The sequence below is a fragment of the Triticum urartu genome, chromosome 7A, assembly GCF_056163025.1.
Source record: "Triticum urartu cultivar PI428250 chromosome 7A, HENAU_Tu73, whole genome shotgun sequence".
Classification (NCBI taxonomy): Eukaryota; Viridiplantae; Streptophyta; class Magnoliopsida; order Poales; family Poaceae; genus Triticum; species Triticum urartu.
The window spans coordinates 40819202-40843218 of NC_141879.1; the positions used below are offsets into that span (position 1 = coordinate 40819202).

At 45.0% G+C, this 24017-nt stretch overlaps 2 protein-coding genes and 1 pseudogene across 2 annotated transcripts; 2 read left to right on the forward strand and 1 right to left on the reverse strand.

Annotated features, from left to right (window-relative positions):
- Window positions 1-8712: 8712 nt before the first annotated feature.
- Window positions 8713-11202, forward strand: LOC125523302 (V-type proton ATPase subunit e1). Its single transcript, XM_048688350.2, has 3 exons — window positions 8713-8904; window positions 9645-9692; window positions 10919-11202. The coding sequence occupies exons 1-3, from the start codon at window positions 8807-8809 to the stop codon at window positions 10980-10982; spliced, it is 210 nt and encodes a 69-aa protein (XP_048544307.1). The 5' UTR covers window positions 8713-8806; the 3' UTR covers window positions 10983-11202.
- Window positions 11203-11746: 544 nt separating this feature from the next.
- Window positions 11747-13258, forward strand: LOC125523273 (transmembrane protein 161AB protein). Its single transcript, XM_048688324.2, has one exon. It carries the CDS (start codon window positions 11799-11801, stop codon window positions 12945-12947), a length of 1149 nt encoding a protein of 382 aa, XP_048544281.2. The 5' UTR covers window positions 11747-11798; the 3' UTR covers window positions 12948-13258.
- Window positions 13259-22119: 8861 nt separating this feature from the next.
- LOC125518227 (uncharacterized) lies at window positions 22120-22705 on the reverse strand (annotated as a pseudogene).
- Between the last annotated feature and the right edge of the window lie 1312 nt (window positions 22706-24017).

The following is a 24017-nucleotide window of genomic DNA, read 5'->3' on the forward strand; positions in this document are numbered from 1 at the left end:
TGTAGGGGGTCCACTTGCAAGTTAACCAAGGACTCGCAAATGGGGGGCAGTGCCTATTTTTTGTAGGCTGCCCAGTTGCATGTCAACCATCGACCCACAACTAGGGAGCCTGTGTGTTTTTGTAGGGGCCTCAATTGCAAGTCTACCATCAACTCGCAACTAGGGGTGGGGAGTGTGTTTGTCGGGGGCCCCAGTTGCAACTATCAACTCGCAAACTAGGGAAGGGTGTGTGTGTGTTTGTGTGTGTGTGTGTGTGTGTACGGGTCCAAGTTGCAAGTCAACCATCGACTCACAACTAGGGGCGGCGTTTTTTTTTGGTAAGGGCCCTAGTTGAGAGTCAACTATTGACTCACAACTATGGGGGTGGCGTGTGTGTTTGTCGGGGCCCAGTTGCATTTCAAATATCAACTCACAACTAGGAGAGGCGTATGTTTGTAGGAGCCCAGTTGCAAGTCAACCATCGACTCGCAACTAGGACGTGTCGTACTTTTTTTGTAGTTTCCCCATTGCAAGTCAATCATCGACTCGCAACTGGGGGGGGGGGGGGGGTTGTTTTTAGGAGCCTAGTTGCAAGTCAACCATCAACTCCCAACTAGGTGGTGGACGTATGTTTATATGAGCCTAGTTGCAAGTCAACCATCAACTCGCAACTGGGATGCATCATACTTTTTTGTACTGGACCCAGTTGCATGTCAACCGTTGACTTGCAACTAGGGGGGCTATGTTTTGTAGGGGCTCAGTTGCAAGTCAACCATAGACTCGCAACTGGGACGCGCTGTACTTATTTGTAGTTGCTCCAGTTACAAGTGAACTATCGACCCGCAACTAGGGGGCGAATGTTTGTAGGACTCAGTTTCAAGTCAAACATCGACTCGCAAATAGGGGACATGTGTATGTATGGGCCCGAGTTGCAAGTCAACCACTTACTCGCAACTAGGGGGCGTATGTTTGTAGGGGACCCAGTTGCAAGTCAACCATCGACTCGCAACTAGGGTGCGTATGTTTGTAGGTCCCAGCTGCAAGTCAACCATCGACTCGCAACTGGGACATGTCGTACTTTTTTGTAGTTGCCCAGTTGCAAGTCATCCATCGACTCGCAACTAGGGGGGTTTGTTTTTAGGAGCCTAGTTGCAAGTCAACCATCAACTCGCAACTAGGGGCGGACGTATGTTTGTATGGGCCTAGTTGCAAGTCAACCATCAACTCGCAACTGGGACGCGTCATACTTTTTTGTAGTGGACCCAGTTTCATGTCAACCACTGATTTGCAACTAGGGGGCGTATGTTTGTAGGTGCCCAATTGTAAGTCAACCATCGACTCACAACTGGGACGTGCCGTACTTATTTATAGTTGCTCCAGTTGCAAGTCAACTGTCGACTCGCAACTAGGGGGCGGATGTTTGTAGGACTCAGTTTCAAGTCAACCATCGACTCGCAATTAGGGGGGCATATGTTTGTAGGGGCCCGAGTTGCAAGTCAACCACTGACTCGCAACTAGGGAGGCATATGTTTGTAGGGGCCCCAGTTGCAAGTCAACCACCGACTCGCAACTAGAGGGGCGTTTGTTTGTAGGGCCTAGTTGTAAGTCAACCATCGACTCACAACCATGGAGGATATATCTTTGTAGGGGTTCAGTTGCAAGTCAACCATCAACTCGCAACTGGGACGCGTCGCACTTTTTTATAGTTGCCCTAGTTGCAAGTCAACCATCGACTCGCAACTAGGGGCGTCTTTTTTTGTAGTGGCCCCAGTTGCATGTCGAACATCGTCTCACAAACTAGGGTGTGGGGCGTATGTTTTATGGGAGTAAAGGATTGACTTGCAACACTAAACTTAAAATTAGGACTCTTTTAGTTTGTGGGTGCCACATTTTTATTAGTAAACACCAACTCACAATTGGGGTCCTTTTCTCAAATTGGTTTTGAACCATTGTCATATGTTTTTTATTTTTTTGTCAACTATTTTTTAAATCATGATTATTGTATAGTAGTTGTTTAGAAAACAACTTAACACTATTTTATGTAGGAACGTACATGGCAGTTTTTGCACTCAATTGCACTTTTGTTAATTTTTGAAGGGCTTTTATGCAAGATCTCCACAACACTAACGAATCTTTTCATCCCTTTTCCCCATCAAATATCCACCTAAAAACTTGTGTGGCTGAGTTCTTTTTGTTCATTATATGATTACTTTTTTTGTTAAAACTATACTGCTCTAGTTGGGAGAGCACAGATTATGTATTGCACATTTTAATTATTTTTATCTTTATCTATCATCTTTGTGCGGGGATTTGAAGGTTTTTTTTTTGCACTAACTGAGATGTTAAGAGGTTGTTTTCGACAAAAATGGGTTCAGATAGTAGCGTTTTTAGGTATTATTCAGAGAGTAACTTTTTTGAGATAATGTGAAGCTACTACAAGATGTTTATTTCTCTTTTAAGCGCAAAATACGACCATGTCCCCAAGAGAACACAGTCCTGGCTTGGGATGCCCCAATTTTTTTTACCCATATATGGGAATGTTTTTCCATGAATCTAAATGTTGTTTCAAACATTTTATACAAATGTTTTTTTGTAAATTAGAGACATATTGTTTCTGAAATTTCATGAACTAAACAGCAGGCGGACATAATCGTCTGATGAACTTGTTCTAGATTAGATCATGTATTGCAAAACTTATAAAAGCAAGGAATTCTCCCTGTGTTTGATTGCTTTTCAGAAGTTTTTTTGTAGAAGCCACGAGCTGAACTTGTCCGGTGGGGCCGTCCTTCTGGGCTGGGGCTTTGCCCTCACGAGAAACAAGCAAGCAACGCTAAAACGATACAAACAAAGAAGGAATGATACAACAGATGGGATGTGGGATGATGTCATACTTAGATGAGACATAGTTATGTTTCATCTAGATGAGTTTTAGACAGACCCAATATTTAAATCAAATCGGGAACTCTCGTGGAATTCGGAAAGGGGTGCGTGACTTTGCTGCTTGATGTTTTTCCAGGAACTTTAGAACTACCTACCTTTTTTTGTTAGGGAACTTTAGGGGTACTACTGGTAGACGTGACGGGTCAAAACTAGTTTCTACGTCTACGTGAGTTCTTGTCTCTATCCTTGAGAATTTACCTTGCAGGTCAAGGGAATGTTCCTACGTACAAATCTGGCAAAAGCATAGGAAGGAGCCTGGCCAAAACCCTAGCCGTCAAAGGCGACCGACCCGGCGAGAGGAGGGAGGAGTGCCCCGGCCGGACTCCAACGTCACCGGGATTTCCTCGCCACCGGCGGACGAGAGGGGGGAGAAGCCCGAGACATTGTTCCACTTGCGTTCAGTAGTCTGTGTCTTAGTTAGATATTTGGTTTTCCATGATTTCGGCTCCTGCGACGGGCAAATAGGTTTTCTCCAAATATCTCATCCAATAGGTGGTTCTCTCGGCTACGGGCGCTAAATTAGAGAGGCAATGTTTAAGACGTCTTGGATCCACCAGATCTCGGCGGGCGCTTCATGTGACGTCGTGTTGGTGTCGAGATAATGATTCTGTTTGTCCTGCTATTTGCGGTGGTGGTGTTGCGAGAAACCAACACCTACTAGATAATCGAGCATCGGAGGCGGTTTTAGTGCATGGGCATGCGACGGTTTTTCTGTTCCGCTTCAAACATTGTGTTGTTGAAAGTGCATCTAATCACCAAGGAGAACTTTGGTACTTCCCGTCAACATATCTCAAAGAACTAGTGATGCTTCTAAGTATATAGTAAAGGTCCCCCCCTAAAAATGCTTAAAGACAAGTGTTGGACAAGCCAAAAGATTCTACATTTTCATTTTAGTGATCCAAGATCACATTGAGTCTTTTGCTACATTTCGTGCTGCAAAAGCACTTTCACTCGGAGCCACATCCTCATCTTGTGGTCGTTAAAAAAATCATTTGACATTTACTTCATACCCCTAACTTCGGCCTTTGGTATCCAAAGGGTCCATCTTTTGACCTTGTAGGTTACTCAGATTCGGACTATACCGGTGACAAGGTTGATAGGACTTCGGGTACATGTCAATTCCTTGGGAGATCCCTCGTATATTGGTCCTCCAAGAGACATAATTCAGTATCTCTATGCACCACCGAAGCCGAATATATCTCAGTTGGATCATGTTGTGCTCAACTCTTGTGGATGACACAAACACTTAAAGATTATGGCATTCATCTCAAACATGTTCCACTTCTTTTTTGACAATGGAAGTGCCATAAAACTACCCATAATTCCCATCCAACATTCTCGAACGAAACACATCGATGTTCGTCATCATTTCATTCGTGACCATCTATCCAAAGGTGACATTGATCTTAGCCATGTTCAAACCGACAAACAACTAGCCAACATATTTACCAAACCTCTTAATGAGAACACGTTTGGTCGTTTCAGGAGTGAGCTAATATCCTCAATGCTTCTAACATGCAATGAAATCTCACCCTCATGCATGCACATTATATCCATGTTCTACATTTGATCCTTGATATTTCTCTTATGATGGACTATTATATGTCTTGGATATCTTGTTGGATATTGAGATTTGCATCTAACCCCTCTAGGTTGCTGGATAAGCTTAAACAATGAGTACTTGCTTGTAATTCTACAAGTTGTATGCCACCAGTCATCACAAGCAAGAAATTATCCCATGTTGGTAAGGCATAGGGACAAGGTAACTCAATTCATCTATAGACATAATATTGTGTAATCCATCACTCCATGTCTATCGGATATCCTTGTTGTCCCCTCGTCTTACTAATGCGTGTAGGAATTGAAAGTTCTTCAATGCCAAAGGATTGCTCCAAACTCTTGATGCCATCATCAACAATAAGCATACACAACGAGTTGAACCACACGAATTCATCAACAACCATACCAATGTAAGTCCATCCTTCTTGAGTAGGGATATAGTAAAAAAAATTAGTGTAAGGGATATAGTAACATTTAGGGGGAGTCTTACTGAAAAACTAGTTCATTGATGGCGCGCGTTGCTACGCCCGTCTCTTTTGATGGTTAAATTATATAGTAATTCATAAATATTAAGACACCAAACATGGATGTTAAGATCGATTTATGTTCACAAGATTCCCATTTTATCATATGATAGAATAATAATTTCCACAAAAACAATCATGCACGAGAAGCTTGCATAATTTAATTATTTCCAACTTGAGTTGGTAACAAAGATAATAACCGAGGAAGTTCAAATGGTAGCAGCAAAAAATAGATCCAAATGGTATAATTTACTTGCAATTAACATTGTCACCCAGTGGGAAATCTGACAATATATACCAGAACAAAACCTAAATCAAACTCACAACAAATAATAGAACAATGACATAATGATCAAACATTACACTGAGATTTCAAACACTATTCATACTTTGTCCTTCCATGCTAGAGTCAATGAATGCAAGAAGGAAAATAAAATCTAGGTCAATTTATACCATTTTTCGTATTGTTCGTTTTGACAAAAAAGAGCACCTTTTAGGGTTATGAGATGCCCAATCGTGCCCTATCAAAGCAAAAAACTGAAGTGATAGTGACATCAAGATGCAATCCCAACTGCTAGGGAATCTTAATCACTTTATTATTAGTCAGCAGGTGTAGCTAGTACATTTACATGGCACCGTTATTGGTAAGGAAAATAATAATAATTCTTATGATGCTATTAGTTGGATGTTAGGAATTCCTTTCTGAACAATCCCAAAATTAAACTGGAAACTCATGTCATCAAAGTGCCATCATACTCATAAATAAGATGACAAGTACAAAGGATGTTCCATTATGAAATTGCTCTACCTAAAGACTTGGAGATAATCTCTGGTACTGCGCTTTCTCTTCACTAAACACATATTAGTGCTAAAAACATATGGATAAATGGCAAATTTGTATTAATTATGTAAATAACTCAACTCATGAACATTCAAATTTTTAAGCCTAATCACAACCATTAATCTATGTAAAGCGAGTGTACCGTCAGCTAAAACAGTAATATTATAATATATTTATCTTCAAATAGCATATATACATGCTCTACGCTTACTTACAGTAGGTATAATATTAATAATGTCCATGCATTGTTACAATAACAGATCATTACACGTTGCTTTCATATTTTTCCTAATTCTTTTATGGCGCTGAGGTGCTCAACTTTAGAACTTGCCTCCTGCTTCCTTTGCTAAAATGGCTAGTTTGTTTCGCCAATATAAACAAGAACTCCATTCACATATTCAACATATAATCGGCGCAAGACAAATCATATAGAGAAGAAAAAATTAATTAGCACTTGGTCTAGGCAACAATTGAGCCGCCTGCTATTAATTAGCACAATTATCTAGTGCTTGTCTCAAATAAAAACTATCTAGTGCTCTTTGTGTATTGACAATGACAATTCATATTATTTTGTTGGTAACAATGGAAAATAGCAAGCAATTTGCACATAGAAGAGTCATTCGGTTTCCAATAATTTAGGAGAGCATGAATGCATGAGTTTTTTTGCAGTTTCCCACAGTTATGAACAGAAAAAAAGGAGGGAAACCTTCACAAGTCAAGGATATGATCTAGGTAAAGCTTCCATTAGGAATTGTCAACATAGCAGCAAAACAACCCTAACTCACAAATTGTGCCGAATAACGTAATCATACCTACATAGATGAATTCTTAGTCCAAGATCCATAATTGCATTTGTTAGCTTACTAACTGATGTTTAGTTGCAAAAACAAAAGCACCATATGGGTATTATAATGTCTCTTGAAATGTTGGCAAAAATTCATGCGAGTGCTCTTTTACAATGCATAATTATTAGTTATACTGAACAATTATAGTTTCGCCACCCAGCCATCTCTTACATTTAACATCACGTACGACCAACAAGCTGTGTGCACAATTCTAGCAGAGATAAAAATGCAGATATTCAAGTTGCTATGGAAATTCACAATTGATGCAGCCGGTGGAACATACCTCTTAGCAAAGTAAGTCTCAGGTATCTCTATTCTCATAGAGATGACATCAAAACACACATTGTTATATTTTTCATTGCTTCACCACGCCTGCAAAAATAACTTATGTTTTTGATGCAGTAAAATGCAACATCATTGTTCCATGGTGGAGAAGTAGCTTCTTAGAAAAAGAGAGATCGACTTGTTTCCCTCCTTGCTCAGTAACTTCTACAATACATTTTCATTGTCTCACTCATTGTAATAGTATCACCTTTGTAAGGTAATACTTATAATATCAGGAGATATAGTTCATAAAGAATATAAAAAAGACAGGACATGGTAAACAAAAAAAAGTTCATGCAGGACATTCCTTAATTTGATGCCAAATAATAATTCCCTTGGATTTGTTTTTCAACAATACATTCAGAGAAAGTTGGCAAGTCACATTATATTAGCTTTGACTAACATGGATAAAAATATTCAGTAACCACTGCCAATTACAGATTAGCTTGTATAGAAGTGAATAGGCAAAGCACGATGCTTTCTCAATATATCAGTACAAAGATTACCTAAGCACTGATACGTGGCTTGATCGACTATGGAACAACCACAAATTCTAGCACCAAAAATGATATGCGATGAAGCATCATTCTGCAAGGACGAAGAGGAGAAAAATTGGTGGAGACACTGGAGCCTTGTTGTAGCCCATATCAGGTCGTCCAGGAGGCGGAAGACATTAGGTGTTTGGTTGATTAGACGGTGAAGGGACCAGCAACATAGATTGAAGCTTTGAGGCCGTCTTGCTGCTTGCTTGCCTGTATCTGGCTGTTGAGGTGGAGGACGAGGAGTCAGCCAACAAGTGAATCAGTTGGGAGATTCAGAGCACTCCTAGGAAGATGTCACAAGACTGGTTCGCTGCCTGCCACCGAGAAGACATGGAGAGGGTTAGCCGTTGTGGTAGAGTCGACGGGAAGGAGAAAAGGGGAGGCGAGGGAGGCGAGCTAGATGGATCGAAAGAAAGGATGACGCTTCCCTACCATCACTGACACGGCGGTGAAGTTTGGCCCTCACCAACAGAACCTGGAACCCTGACGTGGGATCCATCTCGGTGACTGCGGCGGGGGCATCACCGAGGGCGCCGCGTGCATGCTCGGCGAGGATGAAGGGATCGACGCCGACCACTTTTAGATGGGTAGACCACCGGCACTATCTGTCAGGAAGAGATGCGACACCAGGGCGTGAGAGGAGAGAGGGTGATAGGGGTGGGATCTTGGAGGTGGGCATGACCTAGGAGACTGCTCTCTCTCGATGACGACGACGCATCTAGGTTTTGCCTGAGATCGGGATTGGTTGGATGCGATGAGGGTGTGAGGTGCGGGGAGGCATCACGAAGAGTTGCCGCGAATTTTGTTGACGCGTACCTACCTTGCGACTGTCCATGGGGATCCAATGATAAACCTTTGATTTTGTTCCTGGAGCAGCGGGCCTTTGACGTCTAGCGGGCCTGGTGCATCCGACGACCAATAATGATTGGAAGAGCGATCGGACGGTTGAAACCAGTGATGGCGTGAAAGGTCTCCTAGGGTGCACGGTTATAATGTCTTTAAATTGAGCTAAGACAACTCCAAAGACTAACAAATCTGAGCTAAAGTGGGCCGTTAATGTGGGCTTTCCACCTCTCGCAGCGGCCCGCGGCCCGCCGGTACTCCTCCAGATCCGATCCGATCCAGGACGAGCGCGCACGTCACGTGGCAACCCCACACCCCCGCATCACCTCCTCTCGTCCCCCCACCGCGTCTCGTCCTCCTCCTCCACCCCCGACCCGGCGACCAACCCCGCGATCCGGCGAGCCCGAGATGGGGTTCCTGGCGACCTCCGCCATCTTCTTCCTCGCCGGCTTCATCGCATGCCTCTTCTCGCTCCTCTGCTGCAACCGCGGCGCCTCCACCAACATGTACGTCAACCCCCTCTCCCCCCCGCCTCCGATCCCGCTCCCTCTTCCTGCCTGCCCATCCATCCGGTTCGTCTCGCCGCCGGTCCCGTCCCTGGCTTCGGGTCTGGCGGTGCTGGACACGGCCGGCCCCTCCCTTCCCGCCGGATCGCGGCGGGGTTATGTGGCGGGACCTCGATCTAGGGTTAGGCTGGGCGGTTGGGTCTAGTCTAGAGCTTGCCCTCCCCAGATCCGCGGGCGGATGTCTGTACGCCGTCGCGTGATCCCCCAGTCGGGCTCCCAGTAGAGTGGCTGCATCGCTGGGGCGATGCTGTGTTCCGCGGGAGCCGCAGCCCCGCGCTGGAAATCCTGTCCAATGCTTCGATTCGTCGCCGCTAGTTGCCTCCGCGAGACGAATTCGGGGCATAGGCTTGGTTCCTCGTTGCACAATTGCGGGGCGGGGGAAAATAGCAGGTTTTGCGATGTTTTCCTGCTTCTGCACATACCACCAGTTCGCCCAAGTTGGTGTCTGATTCGGTGCATCTAAATTGGCACCTACTGAGCAGTCAGGTTACATACCAACATTTGTCCATGATTTGTGCTATGTGTCAGTGTATTCTTCATTTTATGCCGCAAGGACAAAATTTTGTATGGCTGGAAACTATATCTTACATTCCAGGATGCCTCTACTTTTGCACTAATTTATATGCATCTAATTATTGTGTATAACCTATCAATTGATGTTCTTGACTCTTGTTTTGCAGATTCCATTTGACCCTGGTCATTACCGCTACAGTTTGTTGTTGGATGATGTAAGTTCTTATCCACTTTACCCATGTGCATATTTGATTTCTCCTTTCTTCATATACTTAATACATAGTTTGGTTGTCCCAACAACTGTTGATGTCCCGCTCATATCATATTTTTTAAAATCTGCTCATATCAAAATTTATGTTGCTAATTTGTGTTTGTCACGTGAAAATTCATGGCTATCAGACTTGCATGCTATTTGACATCATTTGGCATAAATTATCTGTTGGCTTGCTCTAGGTTGCCATTTTGCATTAAGTAAAGGTAATGTTTTAACACCAAGATGTCTGTCAGATTTGGGCCAATATAAATGATGACCAATAAATCTTGTATACAAAAAATGGTATTGTTTGTAGCAGTGAAAAAAAAGCTCGCCTAGGCATGCGCTTAAGTGTGCCTATGTATTGGGCGACAACTGAATGCGTAGCGGCTAATCATGCTTGGCTTGTGCATACGTGTTCCTGGGCGTGCACGTACGCGAGTTAGGCGCCATGCAGTGGCAAAATAGCGCTTTTCTTCCTTGATTTGTAGCACAACTCGTACATAAATCTTTCTCTCAACTTGTTCTTGTAATATCTAATATGCATGCTGTTCAATGTTGTTCACATTTAATATAGGATAAACCAAATATTTGTAGTTCAACACTAAGAGTAAATAATTTGATCAATCGAAAGAGGTCTACCGATTTGTTTTGTTTCCGTAGAAGTCGAATACTCCAGTCATAATACAACAAATTAGATGCTTGGGTTCCATATAGAATAATTGGCTACCCAGGAATCCGAACACAGTATTTAAGCCTTGTAGATTGGATTTTTATTTGTCAAGCAATATATTCTACTAACTAGTTTGACGGTTTTGATTCTAATGTTTTTTTTGATCAAAATTAATCATGATAATCCTCTTACCTATGCAACTTGCTTATTAGAGCCGCCGCTGCTGCTATTTTTCTATTTTTGTTACAAAAGCAAGAGTACAATGGTTCTAGGAACCAGAAGAGAAAAGTGACACAAATGTTGAAGATGCATGAGCAGACGCTTGCTGTGCCATTCTTTTCTAGCCATGCCAGATTTTCCTGCGTTATCTTAATTGTCCTGTTGCTGTTTCCTTGTATATTGAAAAGAATCGACTGACCTCATCCTGCATTCAGGAGCGCCTCTTTTTGGCATGGTTTCACATCCTGCTTGCCCCAGCTCTCATTTTCTAACAAGCCATTAATCTTTCTGTGCAGGTGGGCAATCGTGTACCTCGCCCAGATGAAGCCTTTGATCAACCCCATCCTGAGCGGCGAGTGAGCCCCGATCTGCCCTGAAGACAACTTAAGATCCACTGTTGATGTATCATTATTCGGTTGAGAACCTCTATTCATTTTGTTGCCATAACTGAAATAAAGAACCCGCTGTGAGATTTTGCTACTCCGTCCGTCCTCTGGAGACGCTTCCGAGGAGGCACGCTGTGATTAGTGTATGCAAATTGTATTATATACACAATAATAATGATGATTCTGTTTATCCATCCCGCCAGCTCTCTGTTCTTTGGTTGGATCTCTCAACCGCTTGTCACCGCACCATATTTGCTCCGATTTGCAAATTTGTACGAGATTACTAGTAGCTTTTTATCTGGAACAAAATGTGCTGCGTGAAACTGTTTTTGGTTGGGCAGCCTGGTTTTACGGTGCAACATTTGATTTTGCATGTAGATTCTAGGATGCGAGAATTCGTTCATGAGAATTTCAGGATCCCATTCCTCAAACACATAAATTTCAAGTTTCCTTCAAGTTTTTATATGCGGTATAAAAAGTTGATATGTACACGTTCTTTTTAGAATCTTTTTTTAAGAATCTAATTTTCTTTTAGAGAATCGAGAATCTGATTTTTTTTGAGACAGGAATCGAGAATCTATTTTTTTAGCAAATCGAGAATCTAATAAAGACACGGTGCGAATGCTCTGCACATGGGCCTCGGTAGCCTCCAAACCCAGCCCAGATCTAAGACAGTAGGCCCGGCCCATGTACTAGTCAGTCCTCGCCTCGTCTACTCCGTCACTCCCCCACCCAGATCTCCAATCGGCCGATCGATCCACCCACCCTCCCCCAGCTCCGGCCGCCGGCGATGGCCGTCTCCGACCTCCTCCCCCTCCCCTTCCCCGTCCCGCCGTACGCGCTCCACGTCGCCGCGTCGCTGGCCCTCGCGGCCGCCGCGCACTTCCTCCACGTCCCGTCCCTCCTCCTCTACGCCGTCCACACCTACATCCACCCGGACGCCGTGCCCTCCACGGGGCCCCGCGCCGTCCTCCGCCCGCCCGGCTCCGCCCCTCCCTCCGGCAAGCGCGGCGCGGCCGGCCCCCCGGCCTCCGACGGCTCCGCGCAGCTCTACCGCCTGCGCCTCTCCCACGCCACGCTCGCCTCCCGCCCGCACTTCGCCGGCTTCCACCTCTCCCTGCTCCTCCCGCTCGCGGTCCTGCCCCCGGCGCTCCTCCTCCCGCCGCCCCGCTCCCCGGCGGCCCCGCTCGCGCCGCTCCTCCCGCTCGCCTTCCTCTTCGTCGCGCTCCTCCGCCAGGTCGCGCTCGCCTCGCCGCCGCGCCCGGCGCACCTCGTCGCCTCCCTCGCGGCCCTGCTCGCTGCCACCGTGCTCTCCTCCAGCCCCTTCGCCGGCTCTGTCGCCTCGCTCGCCGCGCTCCCGGCCTGGCGCTTCGCGCGCGCATTCTGGCTCGGCACCGACCAGCCCCGCACCGGGCTCGCCGTCCTCGCATCCTCCGCCCCGGCGCGCCTCCTGCTCCACCTCGCTGTCCTCGTCTCCTCCGCCGCCTCCATCCTGCAGTGCTGCGGCTTCGTCGACGGCCCCGAGCTGGAGGTCAAGCTGCTGGCCGCCGCGGCCGGGCTGCAGCTGCTCGCCTCCAGGGCTGCCGTGCAGATGTACCTCAACGAGGCTGTGTTCTGCTGGTACCAGCGGCTGCATGCCAACCGAGCGCCGGACACCGAGTACGGACGTGCCAAGGTGTTCCTGCACAACCACCATCTCTGCGCGGCGGCCACGCAGTTCGTCGCGCCGCCACTGCTCGTGCTGTCGCTGCTGGCACTGTGGTGGGTGCAAGGGAAGAACTTCTTTGAGGGCGTGGAGGGGCTGGACTGGCTTGTCGGGTGGTCCGTCGCCATGAAGGAGGCGGCATTGCTTGCGGCCCGTTGGGTGGTGGCGGTGTGGTCGGCGGTAACCGTGGGCACGCTTGTGGGCTACAAGCGTGGATGGTTGTTCGTCTTGTGACCGGTCATGCCTCTTAGTTTGTTTGCTGTGTGATTGGTTCAGATGGACTTGTATTTGATAGAGCCGGATTCCACGCCGGATTGCCGGAGTTTTGATAGGACGGCGCAAGTCTTTGTTATGGGAGCAATCTGGGATTGAACCTTTTGATTTCGTTGAGGCCCTGCTTTACTGGAGAAGCAATGTATGATCAGTTTATTTTGTTTACACTGTTGGGCAGAGATATTTGACAATCAGAAACTGACTGGTCAGTCACCCTGTTGTACTCTCACTGTATCCTCTTTCATAGATACCAATGAATCATTTCTTTTTCAGTTGGAGCGAACATGTAAATTGTATCATGATACAAAATCATCTGAATGGAAGTGGTTAAGTGTGTAAATTTCTGCTTCCAGTTGAAGAAAAGAATTGCTCTTCAGTATTTTGTCTCAAATGTGTAGCTCTTGAAACATACTATGTACTATTTGAGAGGCAGACTGCATGCCAGCATTGAAACTTATTTTTTCTTCTCCGCGTAGCTTAGAGAAAATTAAGATTGGAATTGCCATCTAGATATAAATACTTATAGAGTAAGATAGTTTATCACCAGCCAAATCTGCATATTCCGACGCTTGTAAATACTTATAGATGTAAATACTTATAGAGTAAGATAGGTTATGTAGGTAGTAACCTATTGACCTGATTACATTTCTGTATATGTGTCTGTTCCAGTTTACTTGTTCCAAATATTGTAACAATTTTAGCTTCTTTCAGTGCATATCTGGGAAAGTGGCAATAGTCGTGGCATACAAGGAAAGTGGATTGAGCTGCAAAGCTCAGATTTTGTTTGCGATTGCGAATCTACATATGAAACATTTCTTATATTTTGAAAATTTGAACATGCTTCTTGAACTTCCCATGTAATTGGTGGCTGCAGTTCTCCTGATGCTGACACATCTACCATAAAAAAACATTACTCTTGTTCACACTCCAGTTGCACAATCTAAGCTTTCAAGTTGTACTGAATGATGAGTACTTCATTCTGGACTTTCTAACCGTCTAATCTATTTTGCAGTGATCAAGCAAGCTGCAGAACAAGTGTATTTCTGTCCAGATTAAGCAATAGATGCTTACTCTTTCCTAAATGAACATCAAATTTGGTTTTCCATCTCAACATTGAGTTGTTTCTTGTTCCCTGTGGTTTAGTGGGCACTATTAAGCCAGTTGAGAAAATTTGATCTTTATTCTCATCAACATGTACAGGAATGGACTCTAGATAAGTGTATTTCTAACCATCAAAATTTTCTGTATTCATGAACCGGTTTCTACAAAGGTCCACCTTGTCCAGATACATCAACATGTACAGGAATGGACTCCTGGATCCTTCTTCTCTCTGAATTTGAGTTATAAGGAAAGTGCATTGTGCTGCAAAGCACAGATTTTGTTTGCGATTGTGAATCTACATATGCACCAGTTCTTAAAATTTTGAAAATTTGAACATGCTTCTTGAACTTCTCAAGTAACTGGTGGTTGTTCTGTCTGAGTTATGACTTCGAAGTGTGCTGATTATACTAGGAATGTAGGTAGTAACCTATTGATCTGATTACATTTCTGTGTATGTGTCTGTTCTCTGTTCCACTTTACTTGTTCCAAATATTATACAGTAACAATTTTATCTTCTTTCAGTGCATATCTGGGAAAGTGGCAATAGTCCTGGCATACAAGGACAGTGGATTCAGATTTTTGTTTGCGATTGCAAATCTACATATGCACCAGTTCTTATAATTTTGAAAATTTGAACATGCTTCTTGAACTAACCAAGTAAGTGGTGGTTGTTCTGTCCGACTTACGACTTCCAAGTGTGCTGATTATACTAGGAGGTAGTCTGGCCTGCAGTTCTCCTGATGCTAACACATCTACCCTATAAAAACTGTTCTCTTGTTCACACTCCAGTTGCACAATCTGAGCTTTCGATTTGTACTGAATGCTGAGTACTTCATACTGGACTTTCTAACCGGCTAATCTATTTTGCAGTGATCAAGCAAGCTGCAGAACAAGTGTATTTCTGTCTAGATTAAGTAATAGATGCTTACTCTTTCCTGAATGAACATCAAATCGGGTTTTCCATCTCAACATTGAGTTGTTTCTTGTGCCCTGTAGTTTAGTGTACACTATTAAGCCATTTGAGAAAAAAAAATGATCTTTATTCTCCTCAGTCTGCATTCATGAACTGGTTTCTAGAGAGGTCCACCTTATCCAGATACATCGACGTGCACAGCAATGGGCTCCTGCATCCATTCTTTCTCTCGGAATTTGCGTTGAATTATAAGGAAAGTGGCTTGAGCTACAAAGCTCAGATTTTGTTTGCGATTGTGAATCTAAATATGCACCAGTTCTTAAATTTTTTTAAAATTTGAAAATGCTTCTTGAACTTCCAAGTAACTGGTGGTTGTTCTGTCTGAGTTGCGACTTCGAAGTGTGCTGATTATACTAGGAAGTAGTCTGGACTGCAGTTCTCCTCATGCTAACACATCTACCGTGCAGATACAGTTCTCTTGTTCACACTCCAGTTCCACAACTATAAGAATTCAGTTTCCAATGTAAGGTTTTGATTTGTACTGAATACTGACTACTGCATTCGTGGCTTTCTAACCAGCTAACATATTTTACAGTGATGAAGCTGCTTGCTTATCATCACGATGCATGATCCATAGAACAAGTATATTTCTATCTAGATTTAGCAATAGATGCCTACTCTTTTCTGAATGAACAGAAAATTTGGTTTTCCATCTCATCATTGAGTTGTTTCTTGTTCCCTGTAGTTTAGTGTGCACTATTAAGCCAGTTGAGAAAAAAAACATCTTTATTCAGTAATTCACAAGTTTGCACTGGATGATTTCCGCTTATGTTTGTTTTGTTGAGATTTCATCTTCACTTCTTTAGCAATTGGTCATTGGTTTGCTAGGATCACCACACTATCATCCAAATTGTTGTTTTTCTAAAGCAAATAAATTAAAAAAAATACATATCCATCATATTGTTGTGTCTCCTTTTATATAATCTGCTTTTGGAGAAACATTTAAAATACACATATATTAATAGAAGCCATTTTATTAGTGATGGCAGAGTAGTGTGATGAGATAACTTGCATCGCAGAAATAGTATGTACCTATCTCCAGTCTCTTTCACACTTGTTAGACTGATCATGCCTTCACCACCTGTGGTGAGTGTTTGCTGATAGCCTAAGATAGCCTCCACTTCACCTTGCGTCTTCCACTTGAAAACAATTGAGCACCACTTTGTATAGTCACTCATCATTGAGGCTTAATCTATGACTTTGCAGTGCAGGGTACCGGAAGGTTGAGCTAGTATGTTACTCAGTGGGTTTGACTCTGCCACTTATCCTATTGCCATCGCCGGAGATTTGAGACGATACCGGTTCTTGTATGGCAAAGAATGGGCTTTCGGTCAGTGCACGCGCTAAACTCTCTTTTGCATTACATTACACTTACACTTACACCATGCTCTTGATCTTAGCCGAAAAGTCCAGAGAAAGGCGTCCAAGTATTGTATTGCTGTGCCAAGAAAGGAGCAAGTATGGCGCGCGTGTCCTGGGAGTGAGTACATACATGATAGAATGGTCCAAAAGACCAATCCTGCACGCATCACGGCATCAGGGAAGCATCTTGGAGATGGAGGTGAGCATATTATTATTCTGTGAGCGAAACGAAGCTGCTTTGTATTTGGAACTAACTTCATCGGTGCTCGTAGTGGAGTGTGGGGCAGGAGTAAGATACAGTTAACGTCACCCGGATCGGCTTCCATTGGTTTGTGTGCTTGTTGGAAGAGCAGGTGACACCGGGAAAGGAAATCTAATGGAATCCCCCATCCTGGGGGATAACATTTTGGGTTTGGAAGTACACTTGTTGTCCACTACTAAACTCATGCACTAGCAGCTGTGATTAGTGTGTTTCTTAATTGAGATTTGCTGATAAGATCAGATTCAGTCCCAAGAGAAGCCAAGGGGAGATGCCTGTTTTCTAGGAACAAGTCTGAAGGATCCTGGGCAGAACCAATTTATCTGACGTGCGTTCCGCCTAGATATCGACGCCCACTTTGTTTTCTCTTGTTGCATATAGTTTTATTATTCTGAATCATGTTTACACTGTAGGATTCCACGTAAGCAAAATATTATGCATCGTTTCCCAGGAAGAACAGAAGCATTATAACTTCCTTTTGCTATTAATTCACTTGTAAATATGCATACAGAAGAAAAGGTGAGAATAATCGTTGAAAATTGGGACAATCTTGTTAGTCTTGCATCCTACTCATAATTTTCTCTATCTATCAAGCTAAGAGTAGGTGCTCTGATAGTCAGACTACTTTCTAGTCTCTAGGATAAACAATGAAGAACAAAGTGGGGTTGAACTCTAAACAAGAGGCTAGGACTTGGCAATGATTGCAACAGCCATTGGTAGCCAAAATGGGCATCACCTTCACAGGTCATGCAGCCCTATCACCTTGCTTAATTCAATTCTTTATCGCCCATTGGCCTCATGACAAAACCTTTTATATTTTCTTTTCTCCTGGCATTAACCTTGCAGCATGAGAACAAAAGGGCGAACAGAGGTCAAGCAGATTATTGCAGGGAGGGAATCCATCAAGGTGACACCTTACCAGACCTCCCATCCCTGGTGTTTTCTGGAAGAAACAATAGCAATTTGTGCGTGTACTACTGACCTGATAAATTGTGTCACTACTTGTTGGGGAAAAGAAAACAGCTGGGCCGGAATAGTTCTGTGTATATCTGACTAATCAGGGTAAGACGTACAGGTATACCTGCCTGGAAAGAACTGATACCGTTGCTTCGTTTCGACTTTCAGCCAATTATTTGCAAAGTTGCTGCTGTATGCAGTTTTGTTTTCAGGGGAGCCCACAAAAATTAAGATGCAAACTGGAGAGCTTAGAATATATGGCTACTGCAACAATTGGGAGATCTGTCATAGAAAGCATCGCCTATAAAGTGTTTCCAAATTAGTATTTTCTGGAGTCAAGAGGATCCTCATGGGGCCTTCTTCCAGAAAAGAAGCATAGGAATCACAGGAAAAAGGGAAATGGAGGATCTCCTTGTGCAGTGCATTCCATATATATATTTGGTTTGCTGACCTATAAGTCCTTAATTTAGTATACCATGCTACTTTCTTTCTTGTCAGAGAGCTACTGGACTGATTGTGCATGCTTGCATATACTTAATGATCATCAAAATAAAAAGAGAAGAAAATTATATAGTATTAAAAGATGATAATTTTATAGAAGCTCTATGATAAATTATAAAAGGGGTCGGATAACTACCTATTCTTTTCTGAAGTTGTACTTTTATTATTTATTTATTTTTGCAGGTGGTGCATATAACAATCAACATGGCTTAATTTCCTAAAACTTTCTTATACAATTTGTTTATTTACTTTAGCACCGAAGGTAATAACATCATCTAGAAGATCAGAGGAAGGAGGAAGAAAATGCATGCACACAAGGAAAGCTACATCCTTCAACCCATTTGTATGGTGTTGCACAGTTGCACTCCCTTTTTGTTACTTGTGATGCAGCCATGCACACACCCTAAAACAATGGCCACAAAATCTCTGCGCAGATATGGATTACCACGACTGCAACTACTGTTCCATAATTATTAAGCTTGAGTCTCCATCACCTCCTAATATCCCTCTAATTTTGTTTAGTTTACTTTTGGCGAATGTGATCTGCTCCTCTTTGCTATCACCCAGCCTTGGAGCTATCTATCTCGCTCCCCACCCACCACCATGGGCCTACTGGAGCTTCTGTTTGACTAACAACACTACCAAGTACTACTGACTAACAACAACTTCTAATTTCAGTTTGCAAAATCAAACCTAACTCCCACTACTAAGTACTCCCTCTATAAACTAATATAAAAGCGTTTAGATCAGTAAAATAGTAATCTAAATGCTCTTGTATTAGTTTACGGAGGGAGTAGTACCTTTGTTCCTAAATACACCGCCAAAGCGTCTTACATTTAGGAACAGGAACAGAGGGTGTACTGACTAACAACACCTTATAGAACATCTTGTGAGTACTTTCAAGTTACTTTCAACTTCTAAGATATTGTATCCATAGTTTCTCACATCCAATCCACCATGCATGCATTTGCATTCTTACAAATGTTTGTGTTGGTAAGGATCTAGAAAAGGGACATCCAGAGCCAGAGGGCATCACATATCTGAATTTCGTAGCTAGTACAAAGTGACATACATTCCTGAGAATGCACAGAAGGCATTGACAAAAATAAAAACATGGAAGAAACTACACTGCCTTCTTCTCCGATGAAACCATGGTTATTTCACAACTCTCATCACAGCCAACGGCGCCACCTTCGAAGGAAGAGAGAATGAGGGAACTGAGTAGATCCAGGGCAAACCCCAATCATACGTAGCCTTTTTTTTAAACCGAGGCAGAAGATTTGCTTCATGTATTAATTAAGAGGAGAATGAAGTGTGAGTTACAAGCCCCGAGTAGGAGAATAGAGTGTGAGTTACAAGCCCCGAGTTACAAAAATGATTACTCTCCAGGCAGAATGATCCCCAATTCTTTTGCACCCGCGGAGATCCAAAGGCGGGCCTCTCCTTTGATGTTATTGAGCAAGATTGGAGGCGGAGTGCTTTTGTGGCTAAACACCCGGGCATTCTTCTCATTCCATATGGTCCAACTGATGAGCATTGTGAGGGATGCCATGGCCTTGCAATTGGCGGTGTTGATGTCGGAACGATTAGTCCACTAATCCTTGACGGAGCTCTCAAGGTGCCAAGTGGAGGTATCAATGCTCTCAAGATGAAGCCACTCGTTCGCTAAGTTCCAAAGACGGATGGTGAAGTGACACTTGAAGAAGAGGTGTGCTCCGGATTCTTGCTCCTGTTTGCTAAGGCGACAAAGTCTGCAATTTGGTCATCCACGCTTAGCCAATATATCGGCAGTCCCAATCCTATCTTGAGTGGCCAACCAAGCAAAGAACTTGACTGTTGGTGGTGCCAAGCCTTCCATATTGGGTGCTCCATGGGAGAGTAGAAAGTACTGAAGAATTGTGCCGCATAGGCAGAGGCCGCACGGGGGGTATTGCTCATTGCTTGTGTGCATCCACACAATGTCGTCTTTGGCATCCTCTTCAAGGTGAAAGTCATGATTGGTAGTCCAAAGGGCCACAAATTGATGGAGATGCTCTAATATGAAGTGGATGGAAATTTTATCCTTGGAGGCCCAAGCATCCTCGAAGAGAGCCTTCTTTATCTTCCAATTCTTTCGAGACGAAGCATCGTAAATGCTCCCGACCAGGGACCCATGGTGCATCCCAAAAAGGTGTCTTGGCACCATTCCCGATAGTGGAGGTGTAGAAAAGGCTTTCGAAGAACGCAATACACACCACTCTAAGGAGCTGGACAGAGACTTCGCTTGAAGGAAAATTTGCTCATGCGTTGCCCCACGACGACACCATCTTTCAACGTTGCCAAACACCTGATGACCAGCCGAATTATGACTTGTCTGTCGTGATATGAAGACCTCATATCAACACAAACAAAGTAGCATAGCTCGTATCTTCCCCGCCAGAAAGCCACCACGGGTGAGGAGTAGAAAAATTAGGCAACCCTGTCACTATCGCCGCCGCAACCTGCCAAAGTCATGTACAACGAAAACCCATGAGCTTGTAGAACTAGTGGTCGGTAAGTCGTCGGTGTAGACCAGAAGGCGCCAGCGATCGCAAGCCGGATAGATCGCCATCCTCGAGAAGCGGCCATTGAGGAGGGCCATAAGATAATCCCAATTCCGGCCGGACAGAGGAGGAGGACACAAACCTCACAAGTCCATGAGGAAACCGTATCTGGCTGAGCTTCCTCGGATGCTGTGAGCAGACCGGTAAATAGTTGCTTAAGATCAATTTCCCAAAAAACGAAAAAAAAGGAAAAAGGAGTGGAAGTGGCAGGTTATTGGTCGCATGCACTCCCTTGAGCCCTTGAGCTGATCACATGGATGGATGAAGTGTTGGTTCGTGCACGAGATAGCAGCTAAGCCACGCACCACGCACGGGGGAAAGTGGCAGCAACGTAGCTAGTAGCCAACTCGTGCTTCGTTAGGGCTAGCTGCAACCACCGCACGTCGGTGTGAGTGGCACGAGTTTAGTGAGATTGTTGCGCGTCTTTACTTTCTCCAGCGCTCTCCTTCCTTCCTTCCTTCCTTGTAGCTACATACATACATATGCGTGTGATTTCAAGACGCATGCATGCACACGATAAGAAGATGCACAGAGCCTACATCGCTGTAGCCGGCGAGCCAGCAGTAAAATCGGCTCTCGCATTGCGAGGCGCAACCCAACTCCCACCAACCGATGCCGGCGAATGTCATCGGGGCGGCGCATCCGGCAGCAACGGCTATAAGGCGTGGTCATGGCAACCATCGGCGAGACAACGGTGACCCAAAGGGATGCGGTGATCTTCTTTTTGTGTGGGCGGTCCGGTAGAATGGAGGGCGACGACTCTGGCGACAGACATCGAGATGGATGCATCGTATATCTCGGGGTAAAAACTCAGGATCTCGCCTTATTAGTTGATCGGGATTTCATAACCGCCCTTGGCCGGTTTCACACCAGCCAACATTGACGCGCGAGTGTGTTGGACACCCTTGAAGGGTTGCACCCTAAGTGTTAATGCGATTCGAGGATGCTGCCGCGAGTCATGTCCTATATATATAAATTGCCCTAAGTTTTTCTTCTTCTTCTTTCCTTTATACACACCGATATTTTTGGCGTTTTCAATAAGAGGCCGAGGGTCTTCCCCTACACTTAAGCCTGGGAATAGTTTGTAATCTAGATTGAATCCAGCCCAACCCATACAGGTATAAGGGCATCAACCAAACCAAACCAGACTAAATAGTGAATGCTACAATCCAAACCAATCCAAACTGTACGTATTTTCAAGCCAAACCAATCCAAATTATTCACCCGCATACAGTCTGAAACTGAAGTTTCAAACCAAGGGTGTGTCCGATTACTACGGGAAGAGAAGAGAGGCGTTGGAAGCACATGGTACTCACCACAATGTACGTGCATCGTACATAGAACATCCTATAATGCTAGATATAAGCACTGTAGTTGACTATAGCTGAACTCCATCCATCACGGGTTAAGGAGATCCTGTTTGCACTGTCCGACCTCGCCGGCCAACTCACCGGCGCCGTTGAGCGGGAAGAAGTAGCGGTACACCTCATATAGCGCCATGCAACTGTTGTATATCATGCGGTCTGACAATAGTTGGGCAGCTCGGCCACCGTGTGCGCCACACACAGCCCGCAGTCCGCCGCCTTGATGTCCCTGGCGCAATACCCAAGCCTGTAGATGGTCGTCATGGTTCCGCCGCCGCCGCATCTGAGATGCACCGTGTCCGTTGCCAGCTCATTGTTCACGCCGTTGCCGGACATGAACTTCCCCTGCGCTCGGTCGAAAGTGACCAGGTCCATGCCGGTGGTGTTCTGGGTGTTGAGGAGAAGGCTTAGCTTGTGGCCCGTGCCCGCACAGCCGCGGCCACGCAGAGCGCTCAGTCCTGCCGGGGGACATTGCCGCAGCACTACACAAGGCTCCAGATTGCCGAGGAGGAGGAGCAGACGATGGCCGTGTCGTAGTAAGCCGAGACGAGCGCCCAAAGAACTTGGTCGACGCTGGTCTGTGTCTCCGTGCTAGTGCAGTACACGCCGATCAGGTACATGCCAGAGCACGGACATGTCATCGAGAGAGCAGGAGCATGGTCGACACCGGCAGTGGAGAAGACGAGGAGGACGTTGCCAATGCATGCTTTTTTGATCCGGAAGGGAATCTGGTCGCTGATTTAGTTCTCAATCCATGGGTTGGAACGGTTTGAGACCAAACCAGACCAAGCCGACAATAGGAAAAACCCAAACCAAACCAGTCTACATTAGGAGGTCAGCCCATTTATATTTAATCCAAACCAAAGGAGACCAACTGGAAAACCGATCTGAAACTATAGTTTCAGTCCAAACCATTCCCACACTGGGGTAGGGTAGGCATGCGTCTTACTTGATTTGATGGAGAAAGAAGGAGCGGGAGAAGAACTGCTGCCAATTAAGACGGTCGCCATCCGCGCGTCCATCTCGCAATAGAGTCCGAAGATCGGTTTTTCTCTGGACGGATCGGCGGACCTCAAATACAGTATGCTCTATCAAAAATGCTAGACGTACAGGTTTTTACATGTTTCTACAGGCTCCTTCCAAACTTTCTAAACACTCCTTCCCTGATTTCAACGGAGGTGGGCCCGTACCTCTACTAATGACCAATTGAAAACCATCACGGCACCCTGTAACCCCTCATCCCTGTAACATCCTGTACGTATAGCAACAGCGCTAGGCACCAGCGGACAAGCTATATCTATCTAGCGGAGCACGTACGCACGCACGTACACAGAATAGAAGATGACATATGTACCGTTCACTAGTAGAAAACAGGGCTATGGTCCAGGCCGCATCAACCCATTAGTCCCGGTTCAGTGTAGAACCGGGACCAATGTGGGCATTGGTCCCAGTTCGTGAGCCCAGGGGGCCGGCCGGGCCACGTGGGCCATTGGTCCCAGTTCGTCTGGACCTTTTGGTCCCGGTTGGTGGGACGAACCGGGACCAATGGGCCTCGCTCCTGGCCCACCACCATTGGTCCCGGTTGGTGGCTTGAATAGGGACCAAAGGCGTCCCTTTAGTCCCGATTCATGTCATCAACCGGGACCAATGAGGTGCCTATATATACCCCCTCGCGCAAGAGCAGAGCACAGTGCTCTGTTTTTTCTGGCCGAGGGGGAGAGGGCTTTGTGGTGCTCTAGCTCACCTCCTATGCACATGAGGTGTTCGATGGAATGCCCGAGCCACACTACTTAAGCTTTCTCCTCTCGAAGCTCGACCTCCAACCTCCATTTTCCTCGAGATTTGTCTAGATTTAGCGGTCCGTCACGCCCCGTCCCCGTCTTCACCGCCGTCGATCACCGCGCCGATCTCATCACCGACACCACCGTGGTG

Excerpts from the sequence above, each read along its gene's own strand:
- LOC125523302 (XM_048688350.2), top strand. The coding sequence starts at position 8,807 with ATGGGGTTCCTGGCGACCTCCGCCATCTTCTTCCTCGCCGGCTTCATC. Across the intron at positions 8,905-9,644 it reads CGCGGCGCCTCCACCAACAT|ATTCCATTTGACCCTGGTCA; the intron begins GTACGTCAACCC and ends CTTGTTTTGCAG. Across the intron at positions 9,693-10,918 it reads ACAGTTTGTTGTTGGATGAT|GTGGGCAATCGTGTACCTCG; the intron begins GTAAGTTCTTAT and ends CTTTCTGTGCAG.
- LOC125523273 (XM_048688324.2), top strand. The coding sequence starts at position 11,799 with ATGGCCGTCTCCGACCTCCTCCCCCTCCCCTTCCCCGTCCCGCCGTAC.